General features: G+C 30.6%; 1 protein-coding gene across 6 annotated transcripts in view; it reads right to left on the reverse strand.

The window, feature by feature from the left end:
- Positions 1-19,213, reverse strand: part of LOC134716136 (Kv channel-interacting protein 4-like) — a 180,024-nt gene that overhangs the window by 27,108 nt on the left and 133,703 nt on the right. The window contains exon 1 of one of the 6 annotated variants that reach the window (XM_063578925.1): positions 4,470-4,893. The exons of the other annotated variants lie outside the window; for them this stretch is intronic. Within the exon in view, the coding sequence (XP_063434995.1) occupies positions 4,470-4,614 (145 nt within the window). The 5' untranslated portion in view covers positions 4,615-4,893. Of the gene's footprint in view, positions 1-4,469; positions 4,894-19,213 lie in introns of those variants that run through there. 6 annotated transcript variants of the gene reach the window in all.

Consider the following 19,213-nt stretch of genomic DNA (forward strand, 5'->3'; position numbering starts at 1 on the left):
AATCTTTCTAATGAAAAGCATGACTCATTTCCAGCAACAGAGGTTATAATTCAGCAAAAAATTTCATTTTAATATATATTCATTAAAATGGTTATTCAAGTGTGCATTACTAGATGAAGATATCTTCAAAGATTTAAAAAATTGAAAAGTCTTTAATGAAATAGGTAATCAATCAAAATAATAGCTTCTAATCTATTTTTTTTTTATATTTATATTAATTATGCAATATTAAGCTATCGAGGCTATTAATACAGCAGATAAACTGACATCAAACAGACTTTGACATTCTACAGAATATAATCCTCTATAACAAATATCATATAAGAATAATGGTAGCGGCAAGTTATAAAGGTCATGGTTTCTGATTCCTAAATTAAACATGAAAAGTACATAAAACATCCCAACATTTGAGGTTTTATTGAAGAAATGTCACTATATTTCATATTCCATGAGAAGGTTTGGTTACTCTTTGTGGAGAATGTTATCCATAAAGAACTCAGGAAACCACTGAAAGCAAGTTTTTTTAAAAGGGTTTTTCAACGGAAATCCCGTTATTGGTTTGGAGTTCTTTAGTGGGTGAGCCGTGGGTCGAATCCCATGGTTTCCATGCAATAACTTGTAAACTGTTCATTCAATAGTCTTTTAATTTAAATGTTGTATTACTGATAAAAAAAAATCGAGGTCTTGTTCAATACTGAAGATGTTTACTTCTGCTGTACATTAGTTGTGTGTTTTTTTTTAATTGTTTGAATATGGCGATATGTTTTGTTTCTGTGCAATTTCTTATGAATCGGTCAAGCTATGCTTTTCAATGTTTTAAATTTGTTACTGTTGAAAAAAGGGGATGTCATTTCAAACTTATCGTCGTCTTGTCAAATTCAACAATGGTCATTTCAACAGTACAGAAAAAAAACCTTGGTTCTTGTCAATTTTCTGCGGTCATTCTTTTAAGGTTGAACACAAGATACAAATGTTCGATCTACATTTGAAAATGCCTGTACCAAGTCAGGAATATGACAGTTCTTGTCCATTCGTTTTTGATGCGTTTTGTTTTTTGATTTTGTCATGTGATTATGGACTTTCCAAATTGATTTTCCTCTGAGTTCAGTATTTTTGTGATTTTACTTTTTACAACTATCACCATATTTAGTAAAAGGTCAAGGATTGAGATCGTTTAGTCTGAGGCAGACTTTTATCTTGCTGATATGTCGTTGTGGAAAACATATGTTTCAAAGTTGTATTTAATATTAAAACGAGAAAATTTACATTTTTCGTCTATCTGCTATGTATAGAAACTTTTGCCCTTTTTTTTTCACAAATCAAACAAAATTATATGAGGTATTCAACACACGACTAGTTCACGATGCCATAATCATTGTTAAAATTTTCAAAAGATTATAATTTAGTAATATTAGAGTAAAATTGGCACACCGAAAAAGCCATTCGACAAAATGCAATAATGTAATACTATATTAAAAGATTGTTTCTAATATGACATCATTATATTCCTTAAATATATTGATTAAACATACAGACATGTAAGCTCTATTTTGATGGGATAAGTGTCTTGTCCTGATACAAAGACAATTATGACAAGAAGTGGAATTTGTTTTATGGTATTTTAAGCTATTATTGAACAGCACGGAAGAAATATCGAACATCATTACGCAATTAATCAAAGTCGTCCATATTAATTCCCAAAAACGCTCAAATGTTAAAAGGTTATTTCTGACTTGAACATGTATTACTGACAGTCACTGAATTTTGATTTAAAAAATATTCTTAATCAAACATGCACACACACACACACACACACACTCACACAAAATTACCACACGAAAAAATAAATAAAACCAAAACGACTCGCATTCTAAAACAACTGACTTTGAAATATTTTCCGTCACTTTCAATTCGCCTCATACGGGAACTTATGCCACACTGGAACAAAATGTGAATTAGATTAATTTCAAAAATATGTTCTTATTACGTGGGTAGTTAGAATGCATTGCATTTTTTGGCATGTAAAAACCAGTTTAGGGCTTGAATTAAAATAGAATACCATTCAATAAATCATCTACAACAATCGAAACATGTCATTATAAATATGATCGTTTGTCAGTTTTATTAATTCCATCTTGTCTTCGAATGGTTTCTTTAGTGTAATATTGGTTCAAATTAGATTGTTTTTTTTCTATAAATATGAGACTGAGGTCATTGTCTTTGTTCCCTTGGCCTATTTTCATCTTATTGAAAATGAGGCTTTCGTACCATTTTTAATGCATCGTTTTAAATGTTTGAGGCATTAACCATCGTTTCAATTATATAATAATGTCTTTACTGTTAAGTGCAAGTATATATACAAAGAAAAACTCCTAATGAATCCCAACCCCATTACACTGTCAGTATGAAAAGGAAAGAAATTCAAAGAATGAAATTCGATATAAAATTTGCTGTGTCTGCGCATACTCAAGATGTAATGCTTTTGTATTTATTGCATATCAAGTTATGTGTTTGTTCAGTGACTGAAATGATATTGTTCACTTAATTCTGTTTTAACTCGTGCATACTTGATTGAAAATATCAATAATTTATGTTTAAGTGCAAATATGGCTCAGCTGTTAGATGCATGGTTTATTTGTATTTTTACAATTTAGATAATTTTACAACCAAGGGCACACAGGTTAGGGTTTGCAATGAAGGTAATACCCACTATGGGTTATAGATCTATGATGTTGCGAAAGTATTCTAACGCAAACAATGTTTTTTTTATAAAATTGAAATAGAAATGGGGAATATTTCAAAGAGACAAGAACCAGATCAAAGAACAGATAAGAGTCGAAGGTCACCAATGAGTTAGTTTAAACATATTTATTTCTAGTGGATCGGGAAACAAGTTTTACAACTTATATAAATCCCTTTCCACTTTGCAGGTGCGAGTGCTACTTTGTAGCGGCTTTAGCCTACTCGTTTTCGAAATCTACAAGGGTGTCTTTAACGTGCAAGAAATATGTCTCTCTCTTAACACGGGTCAGCCATTTATCGTTACCTTCCGACGGACTATCATCGTTTCCTCAAGACAATACTCGCGAATTGTGTCAAGGGAGAGCCGAAAATTAAGTTCCTGAAATTTTCATCCCGAACCGGAATCGAACCAGGAACCTTTGTGTTAGTAGTCCGATGCACTAACCACTACACCACGGCTCACCAATGGGTTATCAATGGAGCGAGAAAATCCTGCACCTGAAGGTGGACCTCACCTTACCCTTAAATAAAAATGTATACTTAATCATACATTTCGCAAAGGTATTTACCTAAATTCTTAGTTCTGAACTTACGGTGAATATCAACCAGCAACATGTAAGTCACAACAAATCATCCCAATTTTCCAGTAAATAAGGTAAATGAAATGGATGAAGGAATAAAAACGCATATCAATATGTATGTCATTGCTAGATATTAGGGTAAACATCACACGATGAATCGATTAAGTTTTGGCAATTGGTCGATGGAACTAACAGACGTTCGCAATCGTTTATCTGATGATATAAAAAACAGTGAACAGAAAATACCAATGGGGAAATTAAACAACTAAAGTCTAAGTAACACGGACCACTCCATATTCAAACTCAAAACATCGAAAAGCTTCACAAAACACAACACAGAAAACTATTATAGAAAACAGATAACAGTCCAGAAATACTCAACAAGAATTCAAATGAGCTCATGTGCTCCAGAAAATGTAGTTGATGTTCCTGGATCACTGCTCAAAGTATTAGACTATGTCAGGATTCAAGGCGACACAATATGTAGATACGAATTTAATATTCGTAAACATTTTTTGTTGTTTTAACGTCATTAAAGAAAAACATTTTCAACTAAAATTTCTTTTAAATTCTGTATACAATTTGTATACAATTATCACAACAATTTCTACGCATTTGAAAACAAGTGGCGGTTTTCAAATTGTTTACCATTCAATGGTGTTCTAATAGAAATAGATTAAGAACGACGTTAATCATTTCGATTTAAGCTAACGATGGAAAATCTGTTACCAGAGACATCACTGTAAAATTTCCATAATTTTTATTTTCATTCTTTTGAAAACAGAACATCACACAGAATCATAATTGGAATTATCAGAATTTTCTGCTTTGTTCCTACTGATCATTGCCTGCTTTGATGTTCAGTATGTTGCAGTATTAATTGGACATTTTTATAACTAGAATATATTAAACCAAATTAATTAATTGCTTCCTATGAAAACATAATAATTCACAACTTAATGGGTTTGAGAAGCTTTTTTTCTCTCTAAAATTTCACTTAACGGCTCATGTATGAACCGATAGACCCCTCCCCCCCCCCCCAAAAAAAAAAGAAAGACCAATTCATTAAAAATAATCAAAGTTATATACATTTTTTAAGGATACATTTTCTTAAAAAAAATATATATATATACTCTTCGTGCTTACCTTTTTCCTTCGTGAACAGACGATGTTTCCTTAAAGGCGGGAAAAGTCTATAAATAATCATCCGAAACATCCGGGTTCCTTTCTCAAGGTTTTTGGCAATTTTTAAGCGCGATATATATTCACACTTTTTAAACCATACACACATAGGTAGTTTTTTAATCAAGGGAAAAGTAATCCGCACACTCTTTTAGCTATGTCCTTGCCAAAATTCATAATCCAATTTTTTGAAATACTGAACAATTATTCGGCTGTCAAATAAAAAAAAAACAGATGTTACTTTGCAAATTACTGGTTTTATGACATCAATAAAAACATTACTGTGTTTAAGTTTACATCCTGATGTAAATATAAGTATAGTATTTCGGTAATCATCAATTCATTTAATGTCTGAATTGAGTGCTTTGAACAGTATTGCCTCGATGTGGAATATACCATTATGTAAATACAGGTGGTTTCATTGATCACTTATCAGTATTGGCAATATTTCATCGGTGAAATAATAGCTTCATGTTTTATTATAAGAGATGAGCAGTTCTAGCACGACCGTAACAATCAACTTCAGTCACTTGAGAGATAGCATTTCTTGAACTGTTAATGAAGTTTGGAACCGTACGATGCATAACCTATTTATTATAAGCTGTTACTATTAATATTTTATGCATGTTATTGATTTCTTGACAAGTGATACAATGGCCTGTCCTAAAACACAGTTAAATGGGAATTTGAAAAATATTTTCATTTCAATTTATCTAGTTGTCTCCACAGAGAGTTCTAACGTTTTAATAATTCAACTTTCATTGACTACAATTAAAACTTGAATATTAAACATTTTGAAACTTAACCAGTCTTGTAGTAATCGATTAGGTCGTACAATATTTAGCTATTTCAGTATTAACCATTAATCAAAATGAAATTTCATTGAAAACTTTGATGGGAAGAATTATGATAATATCATGTTATGATTAATTAATTATAGTTGTAGATCAGTTGGAGCTGATTGTGTATTATATTGGTAATAAGTTTAAGTGAATATTTTCTTCTTTTTTTCAAAAGGAAGACCAATTTTAATCGGAAAATAAAATATAAAATGATTTTCAGCACATTTCTATTATCTAATATGAACGAGTCTAAATATAATCATGCTATATATATAGTATACGAATACATTTATTACAATATTAGAAGTTTAAAAGGGCAATAGCAAGAAACAAAACAGGGATATACAAACTCACAAATTGATGATCAATTGATAAGTCCATGGCAAAACCTCAAAATAACAATCACCAGTATAAAAATATAGCATAGAACACATAATTGAGCAAAATGAAGCCGAACAAAAACTGTGTTTATCATAAGAGCTTCGAAAGGTTAAGCAGATCGTTGATGTTGTGGTTAAACTAACAAAGCAACGATATTGTTACAGTAAAACAGAGTTTCATAGTAAAAAAGTCAGTATGTTTACTAGATATATCGTATATTTTATAAGATATATAAGATGTTAATATTTATATATTCAAAAAAGGAAAGAGATAGCAATTAAAAGTATCTGTAACAAGTTAAGTAATCTTTAGACATCATTCATTTGGCGTTTTGGAAATCAGAACTTAGAACTAGAAAGAATGCTGCTAATTTAGCAACAAGGATTGAATTGGGAGACATCCATGAAATCATTATATAAAACGAACATGCTAAATCATATTTAAAAAGATTTAGCATAAATAATCTCAATCAAAATTTACAAGAAGCTTATTAGATAAGAAGACCAAGGCTCCGTGTTGAAGGCCGTACTTTAACCTATAATGGTTTAATTTTTAAATTGTTATTTGGATGGAGAGTTGTCTCATTGGCACTCACACCACATCTTCCTATATCTAATTAATGTTTAGTAAACCCGTGAACGTCATCTTTGTTCCTTAAGAAAACAAATTTAATTATAACTTTGGACAGGGGATCCTTGATGTATTTACTTATTCTTTTTATTTTATTTTATATTTTACTCAATGCCTTAATGCATTTGTTTTTTAAAACGCACAATTTAATTAAATTAAAGACAACATCAATCTCGAGTGTGGTAACGAATAGTATTTGGAATAATTGTAAATACGGAAAATATGGTGATAACCAAAAGAATTAGGAATAAGGTGGTTAGGTTATTGCAACAGTAGTCTGCAGTCAAAGGAGTATATCTGTAACCATTTGCAAAAATAAAGACCAATATGTAATGCAAGGCAACACTAGTATACCGGTGTTCAAAGGTCATCAATCGATTGAGATAAACGAATCTAGGACACAAACCATAAGCAAGGGAAACAAACCAACTATAAGAGAAAAAAACATTAGAAACAACTGAAACAGGCATTAACATATTTCATCAATAAATTTATATATTGTCAGAATGGGCTACAGCTAATGTGTTAACGGTAACGTAGCATTCACACATTAAGACAGAAAATAATATCTAATCATACACATATTAATATCTGTTTGTGTAAACATAACAGTTATTATCAGAAAATGTACATAGCATAAAACCAGACACTACTGAATCTCATTTATATCGCATACAAAATAGACATTACCGGAGAGCTGTCTGTTATTCACTGCAGTATCATTGTCTGAATGCATATTTGATTTGTACAATAACATCATATTAGATGAATAATGGAAAGATTAGTCTTTTCTAAAAAAAAAAAAAAGAAACTCGAACAATGATTAAACGCACAACATTTATGTTTTGTTTTTGTTTTTGTGGAATATAAAACTCTAAGAATGGTATCTAGCTTTTATTTAATAAGCAGAATATAAAACAAAACAGAATTAATGTGAGACACATAAACCTCGTTAACGATAACAAAATCGAATTGCGATTGAGTTTGAAAACATGTCTCAAATCACACGACAAACTTAATCGTGCGTCTTTCTATAGTTCATATAATGCGATTTAGAGAGGAATTAAATTTCTAATAACGAGATTGTCTTTAAGTCCGTTACAAAATTTGCAGATTCAATTGGTGAAAATGTCAGCAACCAACAGACATCAGGTCAATCAAATGTCAATTTCATTTTAACGGATTACTTTATTGAATCACGCCGAAAGAAATCGACACGGACACAAATCTGTCATTTAACGATAAATCCTTCAGGCCTGTTTGTTACTAACATGTTTCTGCACTTAAGTTTTTATTAACTTTTTGAAGTACACTATCAATTAAAAAATCTTAAACTTCCGACATTTGATCATACCACGTGTAAATAGCCTTGCATTCAACTTCATTTCATTTTAAGCACCCCATATTTCAATGTCTTTCTTCCATGTTTATATGATATTTAAAAGTCATTTTGGATAATGGCTATGTAACCTTAGCGGTGTAATACATCAATCGCTGGGAAAATATGAAAGAATGAGGCATTATCTAAACAAGGATACACATTTATGTTGTCATAGAAATGATGATATAAGATGGCCAGTTAGCATGCACGTTTTTAAAATTGCATTTTGTTACTAGGTTTGGGCGTTGATTAAAGAGAAAAGTAAGATATAGTGGAAACTACAATGACCAGGGGTCAAATTTTATTTTCATGGAAAATATATGTGTATTGCACTTTTGTTTCTTGATAGCGTGCCAACAAATATTTAAAGTAATTTTTTTTGGTTTAAAGAGATGTAAACGAGAGAGATCACGTATATGTATAAACATTAATGAAAAATTAAACATTTAAGAAATGGTGTACAAAAGCATGTTATTTTTTTATTTCAATGTCTGACACGTTTTGATAGCTATTATTTGTGTGTTTCTCCGTCCTGTCCTCCCATTTATTTGTATTTTAGTCCTGTTATGTAATGCTGTCAGTTTAATTTTATATTTAACATTACCATAGAAGCGGGTGGTTTGTCTAGCCACAAAAACTAGGTTCAACCCACCATTTTTCTAAAAATTGATCTGTACCAAGTCAGGAAAATTGCCATTGTCAATGATTGTTATATTATAGTTCGATGCTGTGTAACATTTAAGTTATTTTTTCTGTTGTGTCGTTGTTCTCCTCTTATATTTGATGTGTTTCTCTCAGTTTTAGTTTTTAACCCGGATTTGTTTTTTTCCGAAATCGATTTATGTATTTCAAACAGCGGTACACTACGGTTGCCTTTATAGAGGGGGGCAAGGGGTTTATCTGTTATGCTGTTAAGGGGCACTTTAATTCTTTGTTACTGTGGATTCATTTATTTTCGTGGATACCAATTTTCGTGGATTGCTGAAAACTTGCATATTCGTGGATATTAAATTTCGTGGTTTTATGAATCGCTGTATATAAAGCCTATTCAAAATATGCTATTCGTTGGACATTTGAATTCGTGGTTCACCAGTACCCACGAAATTCACGAAAATTAGTATCCAACGAATATTAATGAATCCACAGTATCTGTTATTCTGAAAATATATTTACTGTGAGCTGTTATTGTCTTATTCTCTGTTAGCTGTTATAGGACTATTTTCTATTTTGTTATCTGTTATTGTGAGATTCTATTTGCTGTTAGTGTGAACTGTTATTGAAAATTTGAATGTTAGCATTTTGACAGCCAATCTTCCGTAGAAATTGAAGATACATAATTGAAAATTGTGATTTGAATGGATAATAGTCTCATTGGAAGGCTTACAACATCTTCTTACAATGTATATCTATTGGGGTCTTTCTACTGGTGATATCGGGTGGCCCTGTATTTGCAGAAGAATTTCAGTAACATACATCACATACACATATAAAATCAATTGGACCCAGGACCAATCCGGTATAAATTATTGTTATCCTTTGTAATAAGTTCCATTTTCTGTGAACATGTAGCATTTTGTACAAATTATAATTCACTTATTACTTGTACAATAACTTATAGTATGGAATTTGATATAAAAAAAGAATTGGTACACCCTATAGATTTTTTTTATTCAATGACCACATACATTAATAATCTTTATTTGTCTATTACACCACTGTCCCTGATTAGGGGAGGATTGGACACCAACTAGCATGCTAATGTTGACGCAGTCACATTCTGTCTGTGCCTATTTCCAAGTCAGGAGCCTGGATTCAGTGGTTGTAGTTTGTTACTGTGTTACTAAGTTTCTCGTTCACTAATTTGTGGATAAATTAGACAGTTATTTTTCTCCTTTGAATTGTTTTACATTACTAAGTGGTGTGGGTTTGAATTATGGCTTTGGGAATTATACAACATCTTCTTCTTTAGCATTTATATTATAAGTGCAACTCCCTCTCTTTTCATTTACATGAAAGAGAACCTTGACCACCATATTTTTAAAAGCTTTTTAACTGATTCACATGGCGAAAATTGAAGCTGAGAAACCATTGATGCAAATACAGATGTGTCTTCAGTTAAATTTTTCGACAAATACCCTTTTTAAAATCCTACAGCTTCTCCAATGCTGTACCCAAATTTTCCATATTCTATAATTGCAAATAAGTTACATAATTGGTGTTTCACTTGGTGTTATCCAAATTTTCACTAGGTCCAATTTCTATTATACTATCAGAATTGTCACTTGAGTCAATTTCTATTATCAGAATAACCATAACTGGCATGCATGTTACAGTTACATGTCCTGTCTCCACTGATCTGGGTATTTTTGTATTTTATAAGTAAGTTTTATTATGAGGTCATTAAATAAAAATAATTATTGTGCATCAATGGTTTGGTTTTTTTTTTATAACTTGTAAAGTATATATATTGCTTTTTAGAAAAAAAATCAAAAAATTAAATTGATAATAAATTGTCATTTGCTGCACTTTTTTTAAAAATTAAATAAAAAAACCTAAATCATTAAAAATTGATCCCTCAAATGCCCTAGATTAAAAGTATCCCTATATCAAAAACAGAAACTAGTTATTGTGTTCAGAAAAATTCAACATGCATACTTTAACTTATTGTTATACAAGTTAAGGAAATAAAATCAACCAAGGCAGAACTGCCTCAATAGCCGAAACATTTTGTTTAAAAAAATTACAATTTTCTAGGTCCATACCACAAGTTTTATACTAAGATCTACAAGTCATCTACTGGATTGGTCCTGGACAGATTTATTTTCAAATTTCATTTACTGTTATCTGTTATTATCCCTTTACAATTCCTTGTTATCTGTTTTTCACAAAATCAATTCACTGTTTTGCTGTTATGGGGACCCCCCTTGCCCCCCTCTTCGTACATGATAGTTTTGATAACCATGGCAATGTATATTGAATGCAAAGGTAAAAAAGATCAGCCTTATATTGAAAACCCTAAAAAAAAATACTTAAAAAACGATCTTTTGCTGAGACCGGGTTGATTTTTTATGACTTGATATATAATAAGTCGTTGTATGTTCTATACATGTTCAACCCCATAATAATTCACAACAAACCTGATAAATATTTCTTGCGCACTATTTAATATGTCATTTGTCATGCGTACTTGCAATACTCATGTTTATTTACTACAGCAGAAAACAAGTTTAAAATGTTTTTCCAACAATGTGTTTTTACTTTGATCATATGCACCAAAAAACAAACACTTAACATGCACACTCACAATAATAATATGCTTATTTACTACAGAGACACAAAATTTGAAAGGTTATTTTGATAAGCTATTTTTTAACTAAACCTTCACGAGGAATTAGCCTCATCCTTTAATCTAAGTATTTCATAGATTGTGCCAAAATTAAACTAGCAAAGTATGTGCGGAATCTGGCCTCATTGTAAACATGAACATTATAGAACACATGCGTAGTAAAGGGTTGTTTCAGATTTATAAATACAGAGCTTTTAAACTTTTATACAGTTTAACAGCTATATTGATGTGAGATGAAGTTTATTTTGTCTTTAATCGTATTGTGCTTCGAATTATCGCTTCTGTCTGGACTCGTGACATTAAATAAGATCAATATACAATATAAATAACATTTCCAACACACATTGATCAATATAATGTAATATAAAGTGCATTTCCTCCAATGAAACAAATTAGGACTCGTTAAGGCATTACTCTATTGTTTTATGTAATCCAGATGTCTGGAACACTAAGGCTGGAATAGTTCTTGCTCTATACTTGAAAATGACCTTTTAAGTATAACTTTTTTTGAAAAAATGGTACAAGGTTTTTAAAAAGTAAATACTTATTTATACATTAAAAAAACACGAACTTGAAATTAACAAAAAATATTGCAATCATACACTACATCATTCACGATAGAGGCAGTTTCAACAAATCTTAAATATATGAAGCAGAATTCGTACGAAACCTCAATGGCAAACAAAAAACATCTTAGCAAGATTTATTCTATTTCACATTTAGACATATAGATGCTGCTGTCATTTAACAATTCACATCTCAGCAAATAATTGCACCTAAATAAACAGGTACTGTAGTATACCGCTATTCATTGAGCAAAATCCGATTAGGCAAACACTCATCCTGGCAACAAACTAACACCGCAAAAACACTTCAATTATAAGAGGGAAACAAAAGACCAACAGAAACACTGAACAACAACCAACAACAAACAAATAACCGCAATCGTACATAGAAACAGATTGCAGATAACAACTTTTATTTCAAATCTCACGCCAATATGACAATGATCAAAACACCGGCAAAATGAGAACTCTAGAAATACAGTACAAACAAATGCAAGGACTATATGTATATATGTAATGTTATTTTCGGCCACATAAGTCAGTAAATCAGCTGTTAGAAAATTTACCACATGGTTTGACATGGAACTGGTATTGCTTAATCTTTTCAAGAGAAAGCTCAGATTTCAAAATCAAAATTAAACACAATAATAAACTAACTTGTAAAAAGTAAACTAAGCATGTTAAATTGATTACCATTAACAAGTTACTAAAACAATATTTGATGAATGAAGAAGTTTTACCTAAACAACAAATACAATCAGTTAATTACGTTAAAGTGTGCATGTTCCAAGTACAAGTAATGTCAGGTTCAATCATTATGCTATCTAGGGAATAATTTTCCACGAACTCTTTAAACTCTTTGCCATAAAATAAAATATTTTATGGTCGACAATGATATAAAAATAAGACAGTAAAAGAACACTTGGCATGGAAAATGTACGAGTAAGAATTGCTTAGTACAGCAGTGTTGCTTCGTACAACTATGACCGGTTATTTGTCCTATTGAATTCACAATACGATATTTTGCCCTATTGAATTCACAATACCAAGACTCAATTGCTTAAATAGTATAACTTAACAGCACTGATTAAAATAGTATAAAATGTTGCATATACATTGTTATATCTTTTTATGCCTGAAATCCCAATTAGCATCTCTACTAATAGTGTCTATTGTCAAATTAAAACAAAATCACTCCTGTTTTTATTTCAAAACTATATATTTGCAGACATAGAAAAATAGGGACTTGACATTTTGCTTTAGGCCATCTCATACAAAAATGGGTATACTATTACGTTAGTATATGGGTCAAATACAGAAGATCCACCCCATAACAAAAATGGAAAAAATAAATAAATATTACACAAACAATAATTGTAATGAAACCCAAAATCATCCCCAAAAATAACATAAAAGGATAAGATTTGTTTTTTAAATTATAATGAAAACAGTACTAGAATCTGAAATTCATATGTTCATCTCTGAGTATAAGTTCCGCGTAAATGCAAAACACTGTTGTTTTCTCCTATATCATGTAGCTTTTGGTAAATATGAACTGTACCATCCTTACCCCTTGAAATATTTGATTTAAATAAGTTTGTGCGCAAGAAATATCAAATAACTTAAAATTTACAATAATGTCTTTTTATCGAAGAACATAAACTGGCAGATGACCAGTACACATCTACTGAAAATTCGGAGATCTAGTGTATCAAGATATTTGAGTTTCCAACTCATTAGAGAAAATTGTCGGTCTGTATTGTTGGAAATGAACAACCATCACAAGACTGAACAACCTTCACCAGACTGAACAACCTTCACCAGACTAAACAAAGCTTGATACTAGACAGACATTTTTGTCCAAACATTAGAACTGTCAATAAACTACCATCTTAATGTCAATCAGTCAGTAAATTTATTTTCATATAATGTTAAAAAAAATAATTGATTATACATCAATGGAATGGCAACTTAACAACTAAAAACACCACAAAAGGCAGAAGAGTGTATACAATAAAATGTGTCTACTAGCTTTAAATTATCCAGAGTCTAGACAGGTTTATAACAATAAATACACAATTCTCAACCATTGTACAATGTTTAATATGATATAAGTCTTAAAGATGTGAATAAAGTATCCACTAACAAGGTTACAAAGTAAGAATAAGAACAATAAAGTGTCAGAATTTACCAAATTAATCTTAATCAGAGGAATATTAAGACACACAGAAGAAGGTATACGAATAACCAGCTCACATATACAAGTGAGAGGTTAGCTACAAAATCAAGCTATTCCACCATTTTCTACAGAAGAAAATGCCTGTACCAAGTCAGGAATATAACAGTTGTTATCTATTCGTTTGATGTGTTTAAGCTTTTGATTTTGCCATTTTATAAGGGACTTTCCGTTTTGAACTTTCCTCGGAGTGCAGTATTTTTGTGATTTAACCTTTCACTCTGTTATATTAGTATTACATTCAATAAAAGTTACAGGTTCTTTATAATACCATTTTAATGAAAAGTTGATACTTAATTCAAACCCAATTTATTTAATTTTTAGATAAGTCATGCTATTAATTATTCTAATCTCAGCCGCTGTATTTCCGATTAATTTTACGCAGCAACTTTGTGATAACAGTTAGTGCAATACCAAAGTTGATTTGTGTACAAAAAGTCAATACAGAAAATAAAATAAAGAAACAATTAAGTACATTTCACCTCAACAAAACTTGGATTATGCTAAATGTATTTATTAAAAATGAAATTAAAAACTAAAATGAAACCATAACCATTATTTGACTTGAAGAGGCAACCGGAATTATATAAAAATTTGAATTACAATCAAATATAGATTAAAATATTATATTTTAATTTTCAAATTTTTATTTTGTTTGCAAAAGTACTTATATTGGCATTCTCTTTGTTCTGTATTTTATTATTTTTTCATTCATTCTGCGCCCACATATTAACAAAAAACGCAATTCTATCGCATAATTTGTAATTGAATAGTCGTCATTTATTTCCAATTTGTTTGTTTAGGTGTTAGAAATTCGATTCAAGCTGCAGTTATAGAATTTTGTCATTTACTCTGTACCCACTTGCAATCAAAAATTAATTATCAAGTGCAATCTGTGATTATTAATTCGATATCAGATTTGAATTGTTTGTCGAAGTATTTATACTTTACAATCTTACTTGTTTGAAAGCATTTCAAATTTGTCCTTTACTGAAAATCAGCAAATCGAATTATGCAGTGTAGTATGTGTTTGTATATTCAGTAATATCTGATATTTGAAGATACTTCATATCCTTTTGAAATTTGATAATGCATATTACAGAATTCAATTAGTTTTGAGATGCTTCAGACGGGGACGCGTGGAGTAAATTGTAAGGATGATATTTACATATACTCAAATGTAAGAGGTAAATATTTGTTTTATAAAAGACAACACAATAGGAATCATGGTACTCTGGTTTCATCAATAAAAAATTCAACAATGTTGACCTAAAAATATTAATGTCATATTGACTTGAATTCTGACAATAAATAGTTTAATAATAAACAGCTGAACATAATTTTCAATATAAGGCATAAATATAAGTTTATTTGTTTAATCATAGAATATATAATGAATTTAGCAGTGTTAGGTTTTGCATAAGATACCATCAGAAAAAAGTGTCAGAAGTCTAACAGGACAAGCATGTGAAGGATACCAGACAAAATCATTGTCAAAAGGAAAGACCAACAACCGCATCTGAAATACCATTGATTAATAATCATTTAAAAAGACTTTAAAATGTAATATTTCTAATATGATTTGCTTAATAGAGATTGCGTTGATATGATTGGTCGAGAGGACTTTCGGTAGTTGATCTCGACGTTGGTTATTTTTCGATAAACGACGTTGACCGAACTTCTTTTCGTAACCAATGTAACCAAGATGGCGGCGATAATAACATTGATGTCAACAAAATTTATTCAAGATGATAATAAGAGTTTTTGCAGTATACTTTTTATCACATTTCATTGAGTACATACTTATGTTTGCGTTAACCGACAAATATATACATGCAACAGGCTTATTCAATGACATGAATATACACTTTGCGTATGATAGAGGTAAGGAGTGTAGAAAAAATATTCCATATCTCCAATTTATGGAATTATAAGGATTTAACGCCTTTAAAAGGAATTTATTGGTGTTTAATTAGTTATCAAAGGTACCAGGACTGTAATTAATCTCTAGTACGCCAGACACGCGTTTCGTCTACATAAGACTCATCAGTGACACCCATATCAAAATATTTATAAAGCCAAACAAGTGCAAAGTTGAAGAGCATTGAGGATCCAAAATTCCCAAAAGTTGTGCAAAATACGGCTAAAGTAAAAGAGGGACGAAAGATGCCAAAGGGACAGTCAAATCATAAATCTAAAACAAACTGACAACGCCATGGCTAAAAATGATAAAGACAAAACGACAAACAATAGTACACATGCCACAACATAGAAAACTAAAGAATAAACAACACGAACCCCACCAAAAACTATGCCTGGGATGAGAAAATTCGTAGTTTTTTCGAAAAAAAATCAAAGTTTTGTAAACGGAAAATGACCACATTATTGATATTTATGTCAACACCGAAGTGTTGAATACTTGGCTGGTGATACCCTCGGGGACGAAACATCCACCAGCAGTGGCATCGACCCAGTGGTGTAAATAGTTATCAAAGGTACCAGGATTATAATTTAGTACGCCAGACGCGCGTCTCGTCTACATAATACTCATCAGTGACGCTCATATAAAAATATTTATAGAGCCAAACAAGTACAAAGTAAAAGAGCATTGAGGATCCAAAATTTCAAAAAGTTGTGCAAAATACGGCTAGTTAATAAATGCCTGGGATAAGAAAATCCTTAGTTTTTCGAAAAAAAATCAAAGTTTTGCAAACGGGAAAATGTCCACCAGCAGTTGAATCGATCCAGTGGTGTAAATAGTTATCAAAGGTACAAGGATTATAATTTAGTACGCCAGACGTGCGTTTCGGTTCGTCTACATAAGACTCATCAGTGACGCTCATATTAATAATTATAAATTAAACGCCTTTTCAAATGATTTTGTTGGTGTATAAACTGGACCAATTCACTCACAAACATATCATAAAAGTCCTTCGGACTTTCATTTGTTTGTCAGAGCAATGGTCGAGTTTATACACCAATAAATTCATTTGAAAAGGCGTTAAATCTATAATAATGCATACACAATACTTAAAATGTGTCGTTGTATAGTTGGTGAAGCTTGCTTTGACAGTAGCCAGATTACAATCAACAGTGCATTGCAGATCTCTCAACAAAACAACTAACGGTTAGGTCTATTAGTTATTCCTACAGCTTATTTTTTTTCTTAAATACGTTGTACAAAGAATGTACAGTTGATAAAATTTAACCATTTCTTTTATTACTCCAAATACCGACTCATTATAACATGGCTGTTACTTTTGAATGTACTAGTCATAGGCAGTCATAGGCAGTTTAAAGGCCTTATTCAATGAAGCGGCTTGCGATATCAGTCCATTACAAAAGTGTCAACTCATGTTATTTTTCATTTCAAAGTGCTCTTTCCTTCGAATTAGAAAGATAAAAACCTGCAGTTGTGCACCATTCGTCCACTAATAAGATTCTTTTTAAATATCTTATTTTAAATGTAAAAATTAACAACTTTAAATATATCCATTAAAAGAAAAAAAGAAATATCTTTAAAAAAAAACACTTATGCGCAGTTATTTAAGAAATTTAGTTTAAAATATAAATTGATGGAATCGCATGTAATCCAAAAGGAGAAAGACTGGTGTAAAGTTTAGCGAGAATAAATCTGTAAATCAGAAATCCCAAAGTGTTCTTACTCGGTATGATGGATGAGATACATTCATAAGATAAATGAAATGAATTACAAATCTGATACTGAAAAATCGAAAATATTCTAAAATGTTAGTAAAATGGCAGGAAATAAATCTCACTGGGGTAGTAGTGTTTATAAGATAATTATAAAATACCAACTGACATTTAACAAGTATGCAAACTACACAATCAATTACTAAATACAACCAGAATTCTGTTTTGTCTATCATCTTTTTAAAATAACATTATATACCCTACTTAATAAATTCTTCTCCTTTAGTTGTTTTTCACTTGTAACTTTTGTTTGATTGAAAGCGTTTAATTTTGTCAGCTATAATGAACTTTCCTTTTTTTTAATCAGCTTTGGACATGTTTGACTTCGGTAATTTGGTCGGTAATTTGGTCATACTTTTTGATTTGGGAATAGTCGATCTTCCAATATATTATTTGAACGATTTGTCTATATTCATACTGCCTATGTTGACCCAAAAAATATCTTTTTCGATAATGGAGGTATAAGCGTAGGACAATGTCCTAACGAACAATGCTCTAATAACACATTTATTGCGGTCACTTCTGTTCGATATTTACTTTTTAAATGAGCAATTTGATACTGACTTATTTCGACTACCATTGAAAATGTGTTCAAATATTTACTTTTTAATTATTCAATAAATATACTAGTATTGAATAATCTAACACAATGCATCTATTTAATTCAGGAAATATCCATCTCTGGAATGGGAAAGTACATTAACCTGGTAACCTCATAAGTGCCAGGATCTATAGTGGCTTTAAAAGGCTGTAATTTGGATAACAATTGAATTGAATAAACGGAACCGAGACAGCCAAGACTGTAATGAGAATGAATCATGACTGGCTATATAAGCTAATTTGACTATTTCTCTGGTTTTGAAAAGAAACAAAACAAAAGCACAAATTATCAAAATTAATATAGTGCAACATACTGATGTAAAACAGATTTTTCACATTTTCACTACATTCAGAAAATTTTAAAAGATCGATTTAAATAATTTGTTGGTTATTATTAAATGAAACGTCTGTCCATCGATCTGTGAAGTTCAAAAGAATAATGCAATCCGAATCCGTCTGCATGTCTGTTCGTCTACTTATAGAATTACATGTACATGAAGATCTTGTTTCCAAAAAATCTCTTTCTTATTTAAGTGTTTTTGTGTTAAACTACTATATGTGCGTTGTTCAAGTTAGGTGTAAAACAACTGTTTTTTCTCAATTGTTTCCATTTTAGAACTGAAACTTTCAATTGTGAAACAATTCTTATCCAGCAAGCACTTTGCTATTTTTTCATCTAATGTTATTCTATGTATGTAAATATACAAATATCTATATTAAATACTGATATAAATAAAAAAAGTTCCGTAATAACATTCAAGAGGTTTTTGAATAAACATTCGCTATAAAAGTGCATGCTATTTACTAAATTTCAAAATGATTGCATAATGTTACGAATATTTGGTGCATAAAAGTGAAAAAGTTAATTAACTTTATATCCATATTAAATTGTTTTCGACACAAAAAGTGATATAAATACAGAAAACAATATAAGAAGTGTTAGGAAGCCAGACAAGAGTAATGGTCTATACTAAATACATTAAATGATTTACTATTTAGATTGGGACTGTAT

Source organism: Mytilus trossulus, chromosome 4, assembly GCF_036588685.1.
Source record: "Mytilus trossulus isolate FHL-02 chromosome 4, PNRI_Mtr1.1.1.hap1, whole genome shotgun sequence".
NCBI lineage: Eukaryota > Metazoa > Mollusca > Bivalvia > Mytilida > Mytilidae > Mytilus > Mytilus trossulus.